General features: G+C 37.5%; 1 protein-coding gene across 1 annotated transcript in view; it reads left to right on the plus strand.

Moving 5' to 3' along the window:
• The window catches only part of SEC63 (SEC63 homolog, protein translocation regulator), a 62,365-nt gene extending 42,991 nt beyond the window's left edge, over nucleotides 1-19,374 (plus strand). The window contains exons 12-21 of the mRNA XM_082481893.1: nucleotides 1,736-1,890; nucleotides 5,454-5,601; nucleotides 7,319-7,401; nucleotides 9,097-9,156; nucleotides 9,402-9,560; nucleotides 10,314-10,472; nucleotides 12,178-12,279; nucleotides 17,410-17,508; nucleotides 18,325-18,429; nucleotides 18,953-19,374. Coding sequence (XP_082338019.1) covers nucleotides 1,736-1,890; nucleotides 5,454-5,601; nucleotides 7,319-7,401; nucleotides 9,097-9,156; nucleotides 9,402-9,560; nucleotides 10,314-10,472; nucleotides 12,178-12,279; nucleotides 17,410-17,508; nucleotides 18,325-18,429; nucleotides 18,953-19,096 — 1,214 coding nt within the window. The 3' untranslated portion in view covers nucleotides 19,097-19,374. The remainder of the gene's footprint in view (nucleotides 1-1,735; nucleotides 1,891-5,453; nucleotides 5,602-7,318; nucleotides 7,402-9,096; nucleotides 9,157-9,401; nucleotides 9,561-10,313; nucleotides 10,473-12,177; nucleotides 12,280-17,409; nucleotides 17,509-18,324; nucleotides 18,430-18,952) is intronic.
• Nucleotides 19,375-21,336: the final 1,962 nt, after the last annotated feature.

The following is a 21,336-nucleotide window of genomic DNA, read 5'->3' on the forward strand; positions in this document are numbered from 1 at the left end:
ATAATCTTCACAGGGTTTATTAGTATAATGGGTCTTAAAAAAAAATCAACACAGCTCCTACCATGTGATTTGATTTGATAGCTGATTATAGCTTGGTGTGATTAATGAATAAGCAGGCCGTTTGAGGGGACAAGGGCAGGTGGAGCAGAGGTGGTAGTCATCTGTCATGCATTTAACATGCTGAAGGAGAAGACATACTGAAGATACTGAATTTTTTTGGTCAGATTTGTTACCATTTCGTATCTCCTCTGTAGAATGTTTTAAAATTAACTTAAACTTTTAAAGAAAATACATGACCATTGGCACTTAATTTCAACATTCAGCAATATTTGCTTTGGTACCCTTTTGGTCAGGTTCCTCCTTCTCACCCAGGTGTAAGTAAACCCGCTTTTAGCCACGTTTGTAGTTGCCTTGATAGTGTGGTAAGCAAGATCACACAGCCCTAACAGAGTGGTCATATTCCTTCTGACCATCTGTCTGAGCCATCTATTGAAAGATGCCCCTGTTGTAGTGTTCCACATATACCGATGCCAGTCAAATACATCCATTACCAAGTATACATATTTGTATACATATATGTGTATATTTATGTATGTATACACAGAGATACTTATATTCATATTTATTTTTATATATTTATATGCAGAATATATCTGTAACTGTCAAGGTAATCAAAGGCTGATTTTTTTGTTTGTTTGTTTTCTGAGAAAAGGTTTTAAAATGTAGGGAAGATACACATGCTGATTCTTAAATAAAATGACAGGCATCAAATTACAGGTGCTTTCTGTAATACTTGTTCGAAACTGCCTTCAGTTCTTTCATATGTCACATATGAATTCAGAAAAAAATTTAAGAATTAAGTAGCTTAAATTTCTCCTGGCTCTCTGAAGAGAATCTAACTCATTTTGCTGTTTCATGGTGAAGTATATATATAGAGTGACCTGAACATTGCCAATTCTGGACTCGCAGCAGCTCTTGAGCTGCAGGGGAATTCTGAAATGAGTTTTCTAAACAGGGTTTTGAGAAGCCTTATTTATGAATGGACAGTTCTCTAACAAAGTTAAATAGCAATATATGGAAACCTGTCTGCTTTGCTTTTCCATTTCTTTGCAGAAATGTTGAAGAGTATTAAATGACTTTTTTTTTCCCTCTTGCTTGATTCTGGCTTAGACTTTCTCCCAGTCTGTCTTCTGATTATTTTAATTATGAAGACTGTATACTTTAAAACATAAGCCTTGCTTAGCTTCAGTTATACCTATGTTTTTTTTCTTGCATGAAATAGGCTGCTACCTTTATGTTCATCTCAAGATAAAAATCTTACAAATAATGTATCGTGCTGTAAAAGATTAATGTTTAATGATAAACTATATCTAAAGATATGCTTACAAAGTTTTGTTTTGCTTTTTTTAAACTTAAGTGGAAGGTTTTATAGTAATTGCAAAGATACATTGTGCTGTTCTTCCCTGAGACAGTGTTAGATGAAGTCTTTCCCTTTCTTAGTGTTCAGCTGTGATAGTCTAAATAGAGGGAAGAAAATGTCTGCTGCACTGTGAGACTGGAGTGAGTGAGCAGTGAGAGTAAAAAGGCTGCCTGGTTAATTATACTGAACGTTTTAAGATGCCTCTTTGTTGCTTGACTAAACCCAAGATTTCCTGTAGTCTGTAATATAAGTATACATTATAAAAGTGTAAGAAAAAAAAATTAAAATTATGTTACCTGTTTCATTCTCCCCAAGAAAGGGAGTTCCGTGCTCCATCTTTGGGATCTTTGGAAAATTGCATGAAGCTTTCCCAGATGACTGTCCAGGGACTTCAGCAGTTCAAGTCTCCCCTTTTGCAGCTGCCTCACATTGAAGAGGACAACCTTAGGCGAGTCTCCAATCATAAAAAGGTATAAAACTATGACTGATACTTGGTGATGTTTTAAAACATTTCCCGTTACTTCTTTTACCTATTTGCTGATAAGGAAGGAAGGTCATGAATTAACTATGACAATAAAAATGTTTCTTTAAAGTCCATCTCAGGAAGTGGGAATTAAGATCAGAGATCTTGTAAGTGTTAAAGAATGTAAAAGATCAGTCTGCATTGACCTCACAAGCAGAAGAAACAGTTTCCTCCTTATTACAGAGTACTATCATAATTTAGAATCGTTATGGCTGGAAAAGACCTTTAAGATCATCAAGTCCAACTGTTATCTGACTCTACCAGGCCCACTTCTAAACTATGTCCCTGAGCACCATATTTAGACGTCTTTTAAATACATCCAAGGATGGCAATTCAAGCACTTCCCTGGGCAGCCTGTTCCAGTCTTTGATAACCCTTCCAGTGTAGAAGTTCTTCCTAATGTCTAACCTAAACCTCCCCTGATACAACTTCACGCCATTTCCTCTTGTCCTATCGGTTGTAACTTGGGAGAAGAGACCGACCCCCACCTCTCTACAGCCTCCTTTCAGGTAGTTGTAGAGAGCAGTAAGGTCTCCACTCAGGCTCCTTTTCTTCAGACTAAATAACCCCAAGTCCCTCAGCTGCTCCTCATAAGAGTTATTCTCAAGCCTCTTCACCAGCTTTGTTGCCCTTCTCTGGACCCTTTCCAGCACCTCAATGTCCTTCTTATACTGTAGCACCCAAAATTGAACACAGTACTCAACGTGTGGCCTCACCAGTGCTGAGTACAGTGGGACAATCACTTCTCTAGTGCTGCTGGCTACACTATTTGTGATACAGACCAGGATGCTGTTGGCCGCCTTGGCCACCTGGGCATGCTGCTGGCTCATGTTCAGCTGACTGTTGACCAACACCCCCGGCTCCTTTTCTGCTGGGCAACTTTCCAGCCACTCCTCCCCAAGCCTGTAGCGCTGCATGGGGTTGTTATGGCCCAAGTGCAGGACTCGGCACTTGACCTTGTTGAAGCTCATACTATTGGCCTCAGCCCATCAATCCAGCCTGTCTAGGTCCCTCTGAAGAGCCCTCCTACCCTCAAGCAGATCAACACTCCTACTGAACTTGGTGTCATCTGCAAACTTACTGAGGGTGCTCTCAGTCCCCTCGTTGAGATCACTAATAAAGATACTAAACAGGAGTGGCCCCAACACTGAGCCCTGTGGAACACTGCTTGTGACTGGCTGCCAACTGGATTTAACTCCATTCACCACCACTCTCTGGGCCCAGCCCTCCAGCCAGTGTTTGATCCAGCAGAGTGTACGCCTGTCCAAGCCCTGGGTAGCCATTTTTTTCATGAGAATGCTGTGGGGAGCAGTATTGAAAGCCTTACTGAAGTCTAGGAAAATAACATCCATGGCCTTTCCCTCATCTACCAAGCGGGTCACCTTGTCATAGAAAGGCATCAGGTTTGTTAAGCAGGACCTACACTTCATGAACCCGTGTTGACTGGGCCTGATCATCTGGTTGTCCTGTAGATAGTGTGTAATGGCACTCAAGATGATCTGCTCTGTAACCTTCCCCGGCACAGAGGTCAGACTGACAGGTCTGTAGTTCCCTGGATCCTTCTTCCGGTTCTTCCTGTAGGTAGGTGTCACATCTACTAATCTCCAGTCCATTGGGACCTCCCCAGTTAGCCAGGACTGCTGATAAATTATGAAGAGTGGTCTGGTGAGCACATCCGCCAGCTCCTTCAGCATTCTTGGGTGTAATCCATCTGGCTCCATAGACTTGTGTATGTCTAGGTGGTGCAGCAGGTCACTAACCATTTCTTGGATTATGGAGGTCTCATTCTGATCCCCATCCCTGTCTTCTAGCTCAGGGGACTGGGTACCAAGCAAACAATGAGTCTTGCTATTAAAGACTGAGGCAAAGAAGGTGTGAAGTACCTCAGCCTTTCTCTCATCCTTAGTCGCTGTGTTTCACCCTGCATCCAGTAAAGGAGGAAGATTCTCCCTAGTCCTCCTTTTGTTGTTAATGTATTTATAGAGGCATTTTTTATTGTCTTTTACTATCTCCTAGTTAATACAACATTTTTCCAGAATAGAGCTGGAACACTCTACTGGGATTTTTTTTTTCCTTCTCTGGCTTTACATTGTTCTTAATCTAGTCTGATAGCAAATATATTTGGAAGGTAGCACAGAGGAGTTCATAGAACGAAAAAAAAAAATCAGTTACTGTGGGAAGTATTTCAGATTTTATCATCCTTTTTGTATGAAAGAGGATGCTTTAAAAAGCTATTGCTGTATAGTTGGGTAAGTGTTGGTATTACTAGAATTTAAGCACAAAAGAGAATAGTCTTGTCTGAATACCTGCATATGTGTCTTCACTCCTGTTGCACTCACTACATCACTGTTTTCAAACCTTCTTGTTTGTTTGACTGTAGTATATCTTCTAGGAATTTCTGGTTAGAAACAAGCAGTTATTTTTTAGTAGAAGCTGTTGATTTTTGTGATAGTCTTATCATGCTGGTTAATTCTTACCATTATCTTAAAAATATTCTTTTTATCTAATGGAAGTTTCGTGTAGCTTTAATTACAGCCCTAGGTGGTGTTTAAATGTTTCTGTGTTAGTGTGAAGATAAAGAATTCTTGAATACTGCACTTTTTAATCCCCTTTGAAGATAGCTTGTTCATCAAATACTCAAGTAGTCTTTTTCTTTGGATGAAGTAAAAGAACCATTCTCTTAGAGGTATCATCAAACACTTACTTTTCTTAATCCAGCCCTAAACTACAGGGAGCCCCCCCAAAAATACACAATTTTAGGTGTAATTTTTGGCACGTGCAGTGTAATGAAATACAGAAATCAAGAATTTGGCCATGTTACAATCCTACCTGTCCTTCCCCTGAAAGAGGGATGAGACCAATTTATTAGGGTTTTGTTTGTACTGGATTCCCATTCACTGAACTTTTAAAAAAGACAGTCCTCTAGAGTGGAGGTGTGGTCAGTCACCTAGATGCATGAAGTTGTTTAATTAAAATACGCACTTTTCTAACAGACCAAAGTAATCAAGTGGTCAGACAAATCTGTGTTTGTTTTATCCGTTTCACTCCAGCCTTCAGATCTTAAAAGGAATGGTTTTAGATTTGTTTGCAATTCGGTATTAAAAAGAAAAAAAAAAAAGTAGCTTGTTCCTGCTAATATAAATCTCAAAGCATTGAGATACTCTAAATAAAAAACCCAATTAGTAAAATTTCTTGGCTCAGCTTTCTGAGAAAGCTGTCTGAAGTAATAGTTTTATAAGAAATGTATTCAGTGTCTAAGAGGTGACATAGTATGGAACACACTGATGTTCAAAGCAATACTATTTAGCAGGTTTGAATGCAACCCCTTTGTTTTATTGTTTTTCAAAACATATGCTTGCTAGTTTCCTAAAGCATGTTTTTTATAAGAACTAATCAAATGGTGTGTATATATTAATAATGGGGGGGTACAAATGATGTATTATCAAGAGTTTACTTGTGGACTGTGTTCTCTGCTACCATGTGACTTCCTTTTTCTTTTTTTTAATTCAGTATAAAATCAAAAGTATTCAGGATTTGGTGAGTTTGAAAGGTTCTGATCGTCGCAATTTACTGCATTTCCTAGAAGATAAGAAATATGATGAAGTTATGGCTGTCCTTGGCAGCTTTCCATATGTTACTATGGATATAAAACCACAGGGTGAGTGGGAGGTCCTTTTGTTCTGTATATGTTGCTCTTCTGAAATTTTGATAGTCTGTTGGCAGTAAGCTTTTGGAGGATGCTGAAACACAACTCACTATTATTTATGTGGCCTGGAAATTACATACTTTTTTGAGTGGCGGGTTCTTGCACATAAGATTTATAGTCTGAGGAGATAAAGTACATTGAAACATTTCACAGATTCCCAAGCCAGCAGTACTTTCTCCTACAGGAGCTTATCTGGTATTTCATCCATTGATTTAATATTTCATGAGCAATGTGGAATTCTGTTTGAAATACCACTTTTATTAGCTATCTTAAAAAGTTGTACTTATTCCAGAATTTATGCTTGGCTTACTCCAGCATGGAGAGTCCTTTGTGAGATTTTGAGTTGGAGACCCTGATGACTAAATATTCATGGGTTCCTTTGTGGTAATCCTTGTGCGGTTTTTACATCTGGCAGAATTTTTCCATGCTGTGCTTAGCTACCTTTTGCGTGCACTGTTTCAATGAATGTATAATGCTCTTCCTCTTTGAAGATTAGGTATATTATTAAGCAGTTCCTGTTAGGCAGCCTTTCAGTGGAAGGTGAATTGGTTCTGCGGTCTCCTTTCCTTTGTAGATGATCAGTGCTATTAACTATGAGATATTTGAAAGGTTGTTTCTAATTTGTATTGTTCCTGTGGTTGCAATGATCAAATTCAAAATGCGATACGTTTTGTTTGGGTAGCCTAATTTGTAACTTGGCTTATGCATAGTCCTCTGTGAGAAGCAAACATTAATGGAAATATCTGTTAAAGAAGCAAAAGTCTGGTAAGCTCGGTATTTCTGAATGTTGTTTATGTGCGTTTTTAAAAACAAACCCAAAAAAGACTTTATCTTGTAGCACAGGATTGCACACAGTTGTGTACCTTCCCATATTTTGTCAGTCCTTTTCTGGCTGTAGCCTTCATTTGTCACACAACTGTACCCAGGTGTGATACAGAGGATTAAACAATGCATATGCTTTTCTATTTAGCTTGATATTACCATTATATATAACATACATGTAAAACTGGTGAGTAGTAAAAATGCTTTCTTGGGGTGGTGGTGATGGGAAATCCACACTGGGATATAACTCTCTTCCTTCCCAACCTGGGAGATTCTCCAGTTCACAGACTGGAGATGTAAACTCCTCAGTGGCATTCCTGTGGGTTTTATGTTTGATGTTTTAGTTAAAATAATCATTGCTGTTCTTTTATTTTCCTTTGCCTTCTACTTAAAAAATAATTAAATGCATGATTGTTAATGTGGCATTGAAATTGAGTTGTTAATCATATGAAAGTCAGGAAAATCAAAGTTATGATTCCCAGAACAAATATAACAAGGTCCCTTTGGTCATGTGTGGTATTTCATGTTTCTGAAGTTTTATGCTTTAATATATAATGCACAATATTACAGAGTTATGGTTCCCACGGCAGCTATAACTTTGAATTTTCTAACTTTCATGCAATTAAAATTTCAAACTCAATGTTGCTGTTTTATAGTTTGCTGAATTAACAGCCCTCATCTGATAGTATATTTGAGGTTGTAGGAGACTTATTTAAAAATATTTTGAAATTCTCTTGTGTTAAAATTGCTGGAATTTATATGCTTATATTTAGACAGAAGCAATGTTTAATGGAAAAAAGGACTTTAAAGAAGTTTAATATATGTGTTGCTTTTCTTTTTACACTAGTTTTGGATGATGAAGACAGCAACAATATTACAGTAGGTTCTCTTGTCACTGTTTTGGTCACACTAACAAGACAGACCATGGCAGTAAGTATTAAGAATACTTGTTCTTTCAGGGTAACTGCAAATATGTGCTAATAAACAGGCATTTCTTCTTTGCAAGCTAACATAGTGTTTTGTAAATAAAACTCTAAAATTAAGCTTTGAAATGGAGAATTTGGGCTCTTAATCCTCCCTTATGTTTTTGTTTCTGAATTAGAAAGTTTTCTTGGAATCAAACCAAAGTTCAGTCTGACCCGTTGGCAGTTGTGTAGGGAACAGTAAAAGAATATGGCAAGCGATATTGCCCTGAGGTTTGTAAATAACAGGAAAGGAGATACTCAGAAGCCTAGTTTTTGAACTAGAATAAAGTATTCACTCAAGTCCTTAGGACGGTGTTTGATTTCACTTTATGTGGGCTCATAATGTTACAAATCCTCTTGGGTGTTTTAGACACGTTTATGAAAGAAACTCAGTCCAGCAGAATACAGAATATGCATAACTTAATAAAAAGGAGGTACACCAGTGCCATATCAAGAAAGTGGAATGCTGAATGGGTAGCAATGTGGCATAACCAAAATAATACTACACCCTAGTAGTTAAACTTTTGACTTGTGCTTATTTTTTAGCTTAAAATGTAGTTAGTAATGACTTTCTTTGAACAAAAAACAATGCACAGAAACTAAACAAACTTTTACCTGACAAAGCCTACAGTGTCAATTTTTGCATGTGTACTGTTCAGATAATCGTCTAAGTAAATGGAAAGTCTGAGTTATGCCTCTAAGGTAAGGCATACAAGCATGAATATAACAGCTGATCAGACTGGTCATTGAAGCCAGTTCAGCAGAAAGCAGTCTGTATATATAAGTACCATGGGTTCACACTATGGATTTAGGAATGCATCATCTCAATGATAACTGAGGGTGCAGTAGGTAGAAATTAAAAGCACTGTATCACTGTGCTGGACCTTAAAAATGAAGGAAACTGAAAATTGTGAGCATGTTGAACTGTACTTAAAAATTAATTAAAATGTTTGACAGCATATAGGAAACTTATTTAAGATGTTTTCTACGTGAACCCCACTAGGCAGTCTGGAATTGAGATACATGACCTAAAAACAAGAGCTAGCCTTTTATATGATGCTTTTTTTTATGATGTTATCTCATATTTGCCATCTTTGTATAAGACAGCTCCTTCTGACTGATTTTTTTTTTTTTTTTTAAATGGCACGTATTATGTTTTGAAGAAAGAAATGCATGAAAAAAATCCATTTGCATAGAGATGTTCTTGTCTACATAATACTAACATTATGGTTTGTCTTAATGTTTCATATTTCTGGTTTGATTTGTTGTCCTGTGTCCCTGAGTGGCACTGCAGCTGTTGAAGTTTTTAATGCTCTGGCAACTAGAGCATAATTTGCCTTTTTACTACTGCTTGCTTTTGTGATACGGGACTTCTATGCTTTATAAAACAAGTAGATTCTTTGGAACAAGATGACATGTCATTACTAAATTTCTTTGTAAATGCTAGTGTTGGAAAATTCCTAGATCAAAGGTTTGAAACAGTGTTTAATTTTGATCTGTTAATCTCCTGTTGTGTTTGTCACTGATAAAAGAATTTGCCATGATGATTAAAACCTTCAGACCTGATTAAGGTGATTTAGTTTAAGTTCAAATATAAAATAATAATTTGCTCTTTTGATATAGAGAAGCATTAATAGTTCTCACATCTTTGTCTAAACAGGAAGTGTTTGAAAAGGAACAATCTATATGTGCAGCAGAAGAGCAACCAACAGAAGACGGAGTAAGTGAACAATGAATGTTCCTCATGCTAGCTAAGGAGAGCTTTCTTTCAGATTTTGAATTGCTAATTGTGCGCTTCTCAAGCTCTTTTTTTTTTTTTTACCAGAAATGCCTATTGAAGCATCTCTTGAGTTATGCTTTCTAACTTTCTAACTAAGTTATGTCTAACTTTAAAATGCTTAAAGTACACTGAATGCCTGAAATTTAATGAATGGAATAAATATTTTAAATACTGCTTTCCTACAGCAAGGAGATGTCAACAAAGTTAAGAGCAAAGGATGGCAGCAAAAGAATAAAGGAACCAAGAAAGCTTCAAAATCAAAGAAAAAGAAGCCATTGAAAAAGAAACCTGTGCCACCTTCGTTGCAGCCACCGAAACAGCAGAAACAAAAACAAGCTAATGGGGTAGCTTCATAGATTCATTGATATTTTAATATTTTGTTCAGCTTATCACTCCTAATCTGATGTTTTTTTTCTATCTGTCTGTTACATTTCATTCTATGCTTTTGTAAAGCATATCTCCTGAAACAGCATTTTTTTCTTTAAATTTAAAAATTACTGGTAAAATAATCAGGGAACCACCACAGTAATGTTTCCAGTGGTCTGCTGAAAGTTGTGACCAACTAGTTTAGAAGTGTGGCTCCATAGTCCCTTTTTATTAGTTCTTGTTACGCTGCCTTCTGGGAGTTGGATTTTTCTGTATCTTCTACTTTTCCTTTAAAGGAAAAAAAATGAAATGAGACTTTCTTTTGGTAAATTAAGTAGCTTTAGTACCTTTATGCTCCCACTGCATGGTGTTTTCTCCACCTCATGGGCCATGTTGTAGGTACTTTCTTATATTCTTTCTTCTTTTCTTACGACTTTTTGAAATTTAACCCCAGAATCAAATACTGTTTTCTCCTATTTGTGTTGTGGATGCCATGTGGAGAAGGAAAATTGCTTCTCTGCTCCTCTTAGCACACGGGGTGAAAAGGATTAATCTTCACTGTAGATATACTCTATGACAGCAGAAGAGTGTAGATCACAATAGGAAATAAGGGCTTTGACCTTAAGACAGGTGCTGTGAATGCTGTGTAGTACAATAATGCAGACAAACTAAGTTAGAGGTTTTTTGTTGTTGTTGTGTTTTTTTTTTTATTGTTTCTTCTTTCCCATTAGGAAGTAGTTGCAAAGGAAGAAGAGGAGGACATCTCTGATAAAGGAAGTGAATCTGAAGAAGAAGAAACAAACAGGGACTCTCAAAGTGAAAAAGATGATGGAAGTGACAGAGATTCTGACAGAGAACAAGATGAGAAGCAAAACAAAGATGATGAAGCTGTAAGCCTTACTTTTTCTTGAAGGGTAATGTTGCCTCTGGGGTTGAGAGAAAATGCATTTTAATCCTCTAGCATCCCTTCAGGCTAGGCAACACTAGGATGAAGGAGTAATATCTGTTCTCCAGTGGTTTTCAGACCTCATTCCAACATAAGAGCTTTGTCATTGCAAGCCTGTTTCAGAGAGAACAGTGAAGGGTCTTTGCGGAATAGACAGAAAACTTAAAAATGGCGTGAGAAAAATAAGTGAATTTCAAGGAAGGATTGTAATGTTTCTTTCAGCTTAATTTCATTGCTAGCTGCTGCAGATTTTGTGAGATAAAGTCTCTCCTTTGAACTTTGTTCTTTACATGCAGTGGCTGTTGCATACTGTATAATGCATACTATAAGCATGCTGTAGTTGAACAAACTTGTATATGGTCTTAATAAACTCCAGTGACTGTTAATTATTAAGTTAGTAATTTGAAACATTGGATTAAGAGGTAATAACTGAGAATGAGGCATTGTGGTGGTAGATGATTTCTGCACCACAGGTCTTACAGTGTGTCCTGGTTTGAGGTAAAACAGAACCAATTTTGTTCACTAACTTCGCTTCTTAGCTGGGCCTCTTCTAACAACTGAAATTAACTGCGTATTGTGCAGACAACGTTCACTCTCTCAGAGTGATAAGGCCAATTGTTTATAGCTGATGCCCAGGCATGGTATGCAGAGAGGCTCCTGCTTATACTTATTGCTATAACAGCCAAGGCCAACCAACTTTGTTATTTGCCCCGTTGGAGGGTCGGAAGCGGAAAAGCATAGTGGGGTCCCACCTGTGGGGAGGAGCGGACAGGACAGGTGACCCAAAACTGACCAACAGGGTATTCCATCCCATCTGCCTCATGCTCAGTATAAAAGCTGAGGGATCAAAGGGTCACTCTCTCTTCCTTCAATGGCCGACGTCTGAGGAGGACTCTGTTCGTCTGTCTGTGATCCCGATCCTGAATCCAGATCCGGAATCTGGTTCCTGTCCGTCACTGAGTCCAGCCTGGGACTGCCCCAGTGCCAGCCAGTGATGTGATTGTCATCTTGGGAGCTTGATATGGTTTTGTATATATTTCATTATTTCTTTTTATTTTATTATTAATATTTCATTAAAGTAGTTTAGTTTCTTCTAAACTCATAAGTCTCTTTTTCCTCCTCTGCCTCTCTCTTTGAAGAGGGGTAGAGGGGAGCATCTGTTGGTCCCATCTGGGGCCCCTCAGGTCCCCAGTAGTGGATTTGGCCTAAACCACAACATAGTGGAAGACTTGAGAGTGACAGCTGGAAGTCCTGTACAGGCTGAGAATAAGTTTCTGGTGGGAAAAGAATCATCAAGCTTGTAATCAGGACAGATCAGGTAGTGAGTGTTTGTAGGCACTGCTGTAGAAGTGAATTTTGAAGAATGTGTGCAAGCCCCACAGATCAGTGTTTTGGGTTGTTGTTTTGGTATTTTTTTAAAATATTAACATGAATGGTCTCTTTAGTTTTACTGTTGCTTGATTCTATTTTTTTTTTTTTGCTTTTAATCATACTGTATAACTTAATCTCTTTGTACCTTTCCCTTTTGTATTGTTTAGTATAGCATAGGAACTTGTCATATATATCATTTCCATAGGCTGAAATGTCTGTCTTTTTTTAATGCAAAAGATGGCTAGTGCTCAGTAACTCTTTAAACTTGTCTTTGACAGGAGTGGCAAGAATTACAGCAAAGTATACAGAGAAAGGAACGAGCCCTTCTTGAAACGAAGTCAAAGATAACACATCCCGTTTACAGTCTTTTTTTCCCTGAGGTCGGTAATAGAGAATATTACATTTGTGAAACATGAGAATTAACACAATAGAAACTAATTGCTCTTTTTATATTTTTACTGTAAATAATGGGCTTTTTAAAAAGTCTGATACTTGAAAAAATTGCTAATTTTCATTAAAAAAAGGTCTTAATTTAGAAAATCCTCTTAAACTCCTTCAGATGCTTTCCTAAAAAGTTTTTAATGTATTATTCTTTCTGTCCAGTTCCCAGAGACTTGCAAACTTGAATAGAATTTAAGGTTTCTTTTTGATGGCAATGATGCTAAAGTTTTTTTTTTTCTGCTGATCTGCTACAAATAGATTCAGAATGAAACCTTTCAGATATATAGGGATCTAATTTATAGGGTTTTCTTTTCTTCCTATAGAGTGTGAAAACACAGCAGTGTCTCTAATATAGAGTTAAGGGTAGAGTATTACTTGCTCTTTATCTAACTGCAAGCGCCTGTGAGAGAAGGAGGTCCTGACCCCTCCTGTGTTAATAGAAATGACAGGAGAGTTTGGGGGTCATTTGGATCAGCAGATTGTTTTGGCTTGCTGCTTGACTGCAAGTCTCAGTGAAACAGCATGCAGCTGTGGAAGATGGAGAGGGTTGGCAAAGCTGTCTCCTACCACAGTATAGTCTGGAAGTGGCAGAAGCCAACTGTGGAACAGTCTTTCCTATAGAGCTCAAAAATATAAGGTCAGGTGTGGATGGGTATCAGAGGAAGGGATGTATTTGAGAGTGGTGACTCAGTATAGTAGATAGGCTGAGGTGTCTCTACAGCAGCCTTTGGTATTGGAAGTATGTTCCAATATATCAGTTGTTACTTACACAAACAGCTAACCACTCAATAGGTGTCTGAAAACCCATTACAGCAATGAAACCTTGAAAAAGATGGGATTTTTCAAAGCATGGGTTTTATGTTCTGAGCAAATAAGTTAAGTCTTTGGGAGGTGACCAGATTGGAACCAGAAGGAAGGAGTATTTGGCCACACTTTCTTTCTGGGCCAGCGGTTCAAAGGGTTTCCTTTGCTTCCCTGCTGTCTGACTGGGTAACTAGTCTAGGATCTCTTCCCTCTCATCATTCTATCTCCACTAACAGGAAGGTGGGATGCAAGGCTTATGCTTCCTTTTATGGTTTAAAGGAGACAACTGAGATGAGGAAGAAAAGGAAAACATGAGAAAAAAGGAAGATACTGTGTATATTTGCTCCGTCTTTTCAGTCCACAAGGCTCTTTATGTCTATACCCTGTACCGCTTGTGTGTGCAAAACGTACTCCCTTGTCCCCATGCTTGTGACCACACTGTTCCTGCTGTTTTTACGTAGTTCTGCCATCATGAGAAAGCAAATTGTGGGAAGCAAGACCTGTTGCTAAGGAGCCAGACAGGATATACAAATAAACCAAAGGAATTGCTTTCCTGAAGCCTTTAGCTGAGAGTTTTGTGGCCTCACAACATCTAGAGTTGCAATTGCTGATCTTAACGCTCTATTTTCCTAACACTGTTAGGTACACCCTTGTCTCTTAGTACAGCTTCCAGCAGTACACCAGCATAACAGGAAAAGGTGTACTGGCATTCTGCTCTTCTGGCTGCCTTAGATCACATCAAATATACAGTTGAGTGAGTCTTAATACCTCCTTGCTGCGAAGGCAGCTGGCTTTGGTCATCAGTCTAAACTCAAACAGCGAGTATGTGCTATGTCCAGTGCCACAGGAGCGCTAACTACTTGTATTTCTCTTTTACTGCAGTGAGGGTTCCTTTGGAGGTTTTGCTTATACTTCCTCTGTACAAAGCTGCTTAAACTTCAGATGTGTGTAACCAAGCTGCTGAGGGGTTTTATGATAAAACCTAAATACAGTACTACACTAAAAAAAATACCTAGGGCTGAACTGAATACTTGAACTTGAAAAACACACAGGTATTACCCCATGGTACTGCAGTTGTAAGTTTTTCAACCTCTCTTCACTGATTTACTGAAAGTTGAATGGAGCCGTACTTCGTGCTGTAGCTGCAGTTGGAGCATGTTCAGATACAGTTGATTTGCAACATCTGAAGAACAAAATCCATTGTACTCTCTGGCTTTTTTCTCATCTGCAATTTAGAGTATTATGTGTATTGTGGTCATGGCTGGTTCAGAGATGCAGAGTTAAGGGTGAAATGCTGTAGTTGTGTGAAGCTCCAGAATTTATAGATGTTTGAGTGTAGCTGAGCCTAATATATTTATTCTTAGGGAGTAGCCTTAACACTATTTCATCTAAGTTTTTGGGCAGTTGATTACTCTGCCAGAGATGCATCTTTAATCTATGCAGGTTCCTAAATAATTATCTTCTGCTTCTGCATCCATGGATCCAGAAACTGCACAGATTGTAGTTTTGACATTTTTAGGTAGAAACTGGCCCTGGTGTTCCAATTTCATGAACATACTGGTTCCCTGGCATGCTAAACCTTGCACCCATCTGTTAAAGGGCATTTTGCCCGCTTGCCTGTTAGCTTGCCAGATTCTCACAGGCATAAACTTTAAATTCCACCCAATAAGAGAGAGGAAAATTATACTCCTGCACAGTTGTCCTTTCTATAAAGAAACAGTGGTACTTTGGGGTCAGGAGCTTTACTTCCAAAGAGTTTACTCTATAGATTCCTTTGAGCCAATGCATGTCACTTGTTCTGGTATTTCTTTCCTCCCTTGGCTGTTATTTTTACTGGTTTTGTGAAAATCCAGTTGGCAGTTTTGATCTTCGTTCTAAAAAAAAATAATTATTCCTTGCCATTGAGTGCGATGGAAACATACACAACGTATAGTAAGTTAGCACAGTGTTTTGATAACATAAAAAATAACATACTGATACAAATGCAGTTCCTTTTTTCTGTGGTCAGAGACCTTATACGTCCAAAATGGCGAGTAGCCATTTTTGTAATGGATCTAGCTCTTGTGGTTCTTGTTTATCTGTACTATTTATACTGTTTATCCTTCTATTCCTAGAGGCCCTTTGGCTAGGAAATAAACACTTCGACTGCATAAGATTCTTCTTTGCTACAGCTGTCAAGCAGATTGACAATGTATTTATTGTTGAAACTTACAGATAAAATAACTTATGCCTTGTAATAACATGGGATAGTTTTCCATAAAGAAAATCACTTAGAATAGTCACAAAAAGGACTTCTTACAATTCTACAAATTCTGGTCTTAAATAGCATGTGAATAGGGTTTTGTCCTGTTCTCAGTTGCCCCTTATGCTAAACACATGAAGGAATGCTGTTGCTTTACTGTGATGCAGTCGCTTTTACTTTTATACACTGTAAAATGGGCATTAACACACTGAGTTAATTTTAAACTCTCTGCTCTGGGACTCAACAGTGCTAATCAAGGTGTTTTGGTTGCTGGTGTGAGTGTCTTGCCATTGTAAATCTGTAGTTTGCTAGTTGAATATTTCAGTGAGATGATGGTAATTACTACTAGCGTAACAATTAGTCACTTCAAAAGAGAGGTTGAGTTAATTTAGCTTTTGTAATTTTTCAACCTGCGTTATTTAAATTTCAGATCACCAAACATTGGCTTCTGAAGTGTTTAAACAAAACTAAACAAACAAAACCAAAACCACACCAAAACTAATGAACTTTTGACTCTTTCACTAGAGACAAAAATTCTTCAAATTCTACATGTTAACAGCATTTGCTTCCCACCTGTGGAATTTGGAAGGGGCCCAGTGGTGGTGTTGAACTCCACTGTATCCTTTCATTCAGTCCTTCCAATACTGTTAGATTAAAAATGAAACACAACAATTGCACTGAAGCAACCACCTGATTGTTGTTGGTGTAAATATATAAAAATTCGCCTGATGGTTTGGAGCTTGGCTTCTAAGTGTTACAAATGGACTCTTTAGGGCTCCAGTCTGTTACAAACATGATCAGTTACCAGACTGTCAAAGGTGGGTAAAAATTGTTTTGGAACACAGTTCAGCAATCTAACACTGGGATTGCCCGAAAAGTGGGATTTCTGCCCCCCCCCCCCCTTTTTTTTTTTTTCCCCTAAGGGTACGATTGTGCTGTTATGGCTATTACCTGTCTGCTAAAATACTTCTTCATAACATTGAAGAAGTCTTCCCCTCCCTCACTTTTCTTAAAGAAAAGAGTTAAGGAGTTGAAAGAACAGAAACTTGCTTTGCAGTACTAAACTAACTTCTTTGCAATAGAAAGATTTCAGCTTCTATTAAACCAAAGTGGATTTTGCCTAAAATGCGTGCCACAGGGTTAACCAAAAAGGAATAGCGGTTAAATGAAGAGTTGATGTTGAAGAGCTATGGTCTTTCCCATTTGAGAATGGTTGTGTTTATGCTGCTGAACTGCACCACAGTCTTAAAAATCTAACTCCAGTTGAGGGATAAACTATTAATTTTGTACAGTGTTGCTGTTTTCTATGAAGAACTGCACTCATTTAATTTCATTTAGTTTAGGCACTATGCTTTAGTGCCTGCAGTGGCAAGACCTTTAAGACCTGTAGCTGTTTTTAAAGCTGTGTGTGGTAGGCAGTAGTTGTTGCGTGTCCTTTACAAATATGAATACTGCCTGTGGTTCGTACTTCCTTAAAGTGAAATCTAGGTATGTCCAAATTCCAATGTCCAGGAGATTCCTGCCTTTTGGAGGGGGAGAGAAGTGGGGCAAAATATACTCGCCTGCAAAAGATTGTTTACTGGGAAGAGTACTTTACTGTCTTTTGGCGTGTGTTGCTTTATATGCTGACCTTTTTATCCAGGCTGGATTTCTGTTGAAGGACCTAAGGTAGTTTATATTGTGTGAAGCTGCTCATTAATCCTTAGTCGACACAATTCTTCAGAATGGTCCCATGTCTCACGTGGTAGCTTAGGCTGAATATACAGAATGAAGCCTTTGGAGATCAACAGTTACTTGTGGTAACCTGTTTGCTTTTAGTGTGCTGTATATACTATGTATTTTATTCAAACACATCCAATAATTAAAGAAAAAACCCAACCAAACACATACAAACTACCTTCTTTTATCTGTATTATAAGGACCAGCGAATCATAATTACCTGTTATAAAGTGTAGGGGCATCCTTTTATATGACTTCAATAATCTTGTTTTGTGATTTTCTTTTTTTTTTTCTTTTATGAAAGGAAAAACAAGAATGGTGGTGGCTATATATTGCAGATCGGAAGGAACAGATGCTAATATGTATGCCATATCACGTTTGTACACTAAAAGATAAAGAAGAGGTAAAGAATTCTCTTTTGGGGTATTGCAAAACTGTACTGAAGTGTCTTATGGTATGCAAATGCAGTTAGATTTTAATATTTTCATACTTATCTCTTAAGATGGAAAACAGATTTTACTCTCCTGATAAAAGAAAATTGATAATGGAGAAAGAAGAGATAATTTAAGAAGACTTTCAAGTTTCTTTGCAAAATATGATTTTTTTCCCCGATATCAAAAGCTGATGAAAACTAGTATTCGTACACAATGATAATTCTTAAACTTATTCAAATGCGTGAGAAATACTAAGTGTTTTTTTTCTGTAAAGCAGAGGCTGTGACAAATTAATTACCCTCGGCTCGTATAAACCTTTCTGAGACTGTAACCTTTGGCTGTGTTCTTTGCTTTTCTGAAAAATGGAGATTTGATGTATTTTGTTCTTTCAAACTAGATTTTATATGCAATTTCAAGTAACTAGAGTTAAGCTAATACTTTCAAGCATTTTACTTTAACCTGTTTGGGTTTTTGAGATTTAGGAAGCATACAACAAGGTGACATTGTGTACTTAAAAGCAGAGTTACTTTGGTCTAATTCAGAAAATAATGTGGCTTGATTATTCATCTTTCATGGAAGGTATTGTGCTTGGGTATTGTCTCCTTTCTGCGGGTGTTTTGTTCTATAGAGATTTTCAAAGAAGTGTCACTTGTAAGAAACTAATCTGTTTTTTATAATACAAAAATATTATTCTGTAGTAGTATTTACTGCTCATTAGAGTACTTAGATACTTGTTCTGTCAGTTTAAAGCGGAAAGAACTTATGGTGTGAATTCTGTTTTGTAGGTAGAGCTGAAGTTCCCAGCACCAGGCAAGCCTGGAAACTATCAGTACACAGTTTATTTAAGATCGGATTCATATATGGGTTTGGACCAGATTAAACCATTGAAGGTGATGTGTAATTGTTTTATGTATTTGTAGTATATTGAAAGCTACTTCATATGGTTATTAAAACCCCCAAAGTCCTGTTATCTTTAAGAATTCAAGCTGTCATAATTAAAACAGTGGCAACGAGGGACTTAAAAGCGGTTTCTGCCTGATGCCAGTAGTGGTAATTTTATGATGGATTAAATAGGACTAAAGTTTGTGATGCTTTCCAGTGCCTGCATATTTTAATACACGTTTTCTCATTTTTATTCAATTTCTGCAGTATGGTTGGCTCTGGCTTTATACCTTGAGGCCTGCCATGCCATTTCCCTGCTCTTAGTCCTAGATACATCCAGTTAATGAGATGCATGCCTTATTTCTGAAAGCAGCTGATGGTTTTGGTTTTTTTTTTTTTTTTAACTGTCAATTTTGTGTGTGGCGTCATTTGTTTTGGGGTTTGCTTTTTGTTTTCCCAAATTGATGTGTATTGTCAATAAACGCCCCCCCTCACCCCCCCTTTTCTTTCTTTTTCTTTATCCAATTACAGCTGGAAGTTCATGAAGCAAAACCAGTGCCAGAAAATCATCCACAATGGGATACAGCAATAGAAGGTGATGAGGACCAGGAAGACAGCGAGGGCTTTGAAGACAGTTTTGAGGAGGAAGAGGAAGAGGAGGAAGATGATGATTAAACAATACTATTGATTGACTACAATATCTGCACACACTGCAAACTCTTGGTCTGACTGTGGAACTGTACAATAACCGAGAAACACAGTACAGAAGCTTTGAGAAGGCTGAGTTTAATTTTTCTTTACCAATTAAGAGTGCATTATGTAACTTCTCAGTGGAGGTGAAACAAATCTGTTGCCATTGATACACCTTGGAATATGCTTATGGCTCATGATAGCCTTCAAGTGCAGGATGGTGCATTTGTTTCAATTGAAAATAAAAGCTTTTTTATTATAAATGTCTGAAAGTGTGGGCTATGTATTGTCTGATCAGTTTAGGGTCCAATTTAAATAAAAGGTACTATTAGCTAGGAGCAAACTTTAAATCAAATTTTCTGCATTAGGAATTTATTTTAGAAAACGTTTTGGTATATTTGACATTACAAATATCTGTTGATTGAAACAACATCTGCTCAACTTTCAAACTTGATTGGTTCTGTGGTATTCATTAAATATTTTGCTGTGATGCTGCTCACATCATTCATAGCTTTAAAAATCTGTTTTACTTAACTGGATCATTATAAATTGGCATTATACCCATTGCCACATTCCATATATTCTGGAGGGCTGCTTTTTTAGGACTGTTGCCTTTTTATGCCCAAGCTTATAATGGAAATCATAAACTTTCTTGACTCTGCCGTAGGATACTTATTAATGGCTTAAAACATTTTTAAGCCTTTATTTCCTCAGATCAGCACAAGATCTGAGTCTTTTGATAAACAAAATGTCTGAAAGCAATTTTGGGACCACGTGTTACGCAAGTAGGTGGCTTTTGTGTAATACCTTTATGAAAGGTACGTTCTGGAAGCCGAAGTATATTCTACCTGACACCGTTGGAAACATTTTAAGGGTAAAATACAACATGCAAAGAGGGCATGTTTTGTATCAATTTTGGATTCCCATCAATAAACTGGACAATTTGATGGCTGTTTGCATTTGTAATAGTGTGCATCTCTGAGTTTGTTTTTTTTACCTCAGTCTCCTGCAGGGCTGTGAACAAGACAGTGATTCTATCCCTACCCCTGTTTAAAACAAAAACAAAAAACAAAACCCCAAACCAACAAAACAACACAAGTCTAATTAGAGAATAAATTTAGGGAGGAGAGAATCAGGGCTGTTAGTGTATTGCATGACTTGACAAAGGCCACGAATGGATTCTTCCTTTCCTTCTTCTCAATGAAACAAATGGAAGCAATCAATTAAAAGTTGTATTTCTATATTTCAGAAATACATAGAGTCTTCTGCAAGTAGGAACAGATGTATTTCTGTTCCTGTGTATTGAACTATGAAAATGCAATGCTGTAAAACGTGACAAATTGTCATGCAGGAAAATTTCCATCCTATGAAAATTGCCCGAAGCCAGAATAATTGCACACTAATTTGTGACCTTGTTTATTAGAAAGGGTTGTCACTTTAAATGCAAATTTACATTGTTACATTCTTTGTAATTGCAATAGTTGCAAATAAAATTTGAAAATGTTCTAAATGAGATGGTATCTTTCAAAGTACTTCTGAAGTGCGTATCGTGCAGGAAAACTCTTCTAAAGCATAAGCAGTGTCAGGTGTTCAAACTCAAGAATGATGCCTGGGTTTAAATTAAGTGGCTTGTACGCTTGATGCCTTTTAACTCCAGTTTCTGTTTGCAAAATACAGTAGGGAAATAACAATAAAATAGCACCAGTTGCATTCCATAGGTTTTCAAGCCAAACACTGCACTGATGAGAGAAATGCTTGAGGAAGAGTCACCAAATTCCTTATGCAAAATGACTGCTAAGCTTATGTTGTTCTGCCAGAACAGTTCATAATGAACTGCTGTGGTTGTTAAAAGTTGGGAAGTGATTATAGTTAGAAGATATAATTGATAATAAGAGCATGGTGGGGGAGAGGTGAGGGAGCGCTCTCACTACCGATCCCTAAATTTTACTATTAAAAGTCAAGGTATATACTTGCAAGATGTGAATGCATTGAAGCGATTAAAAGAAAGGAGGGGAAAAAAAAAAAAAAAAGAATCATGTCCCTGGTCGGAGCACTTGAAGTATTTTCTTCTTAAAGACTGAAGCTGACAGCTGGTATTACACTGAAAGTCTACAAACCGAGGATAATTCTGCTGAGCTAACAAAGGCAAAATCTAATGCTTCTTCAAATGTGGGTCTCCTGTAAAGTCAAGGTAACCTAACAGAAGATGCAAGGAAAAGAATTGC

Source organism: Vanellus vanellus (assembly GCF_965231255.1).
Source record: "Vanellus vanellus genome assembly, chromosome: 3".
Classification (NCBI taxonomy): domain Eukaryota; kingdom Metazoa; phylum Chordata; class Aves; order Charadriiformes; family Charadriidae; genus Vanellus; species Vanellus vanellus.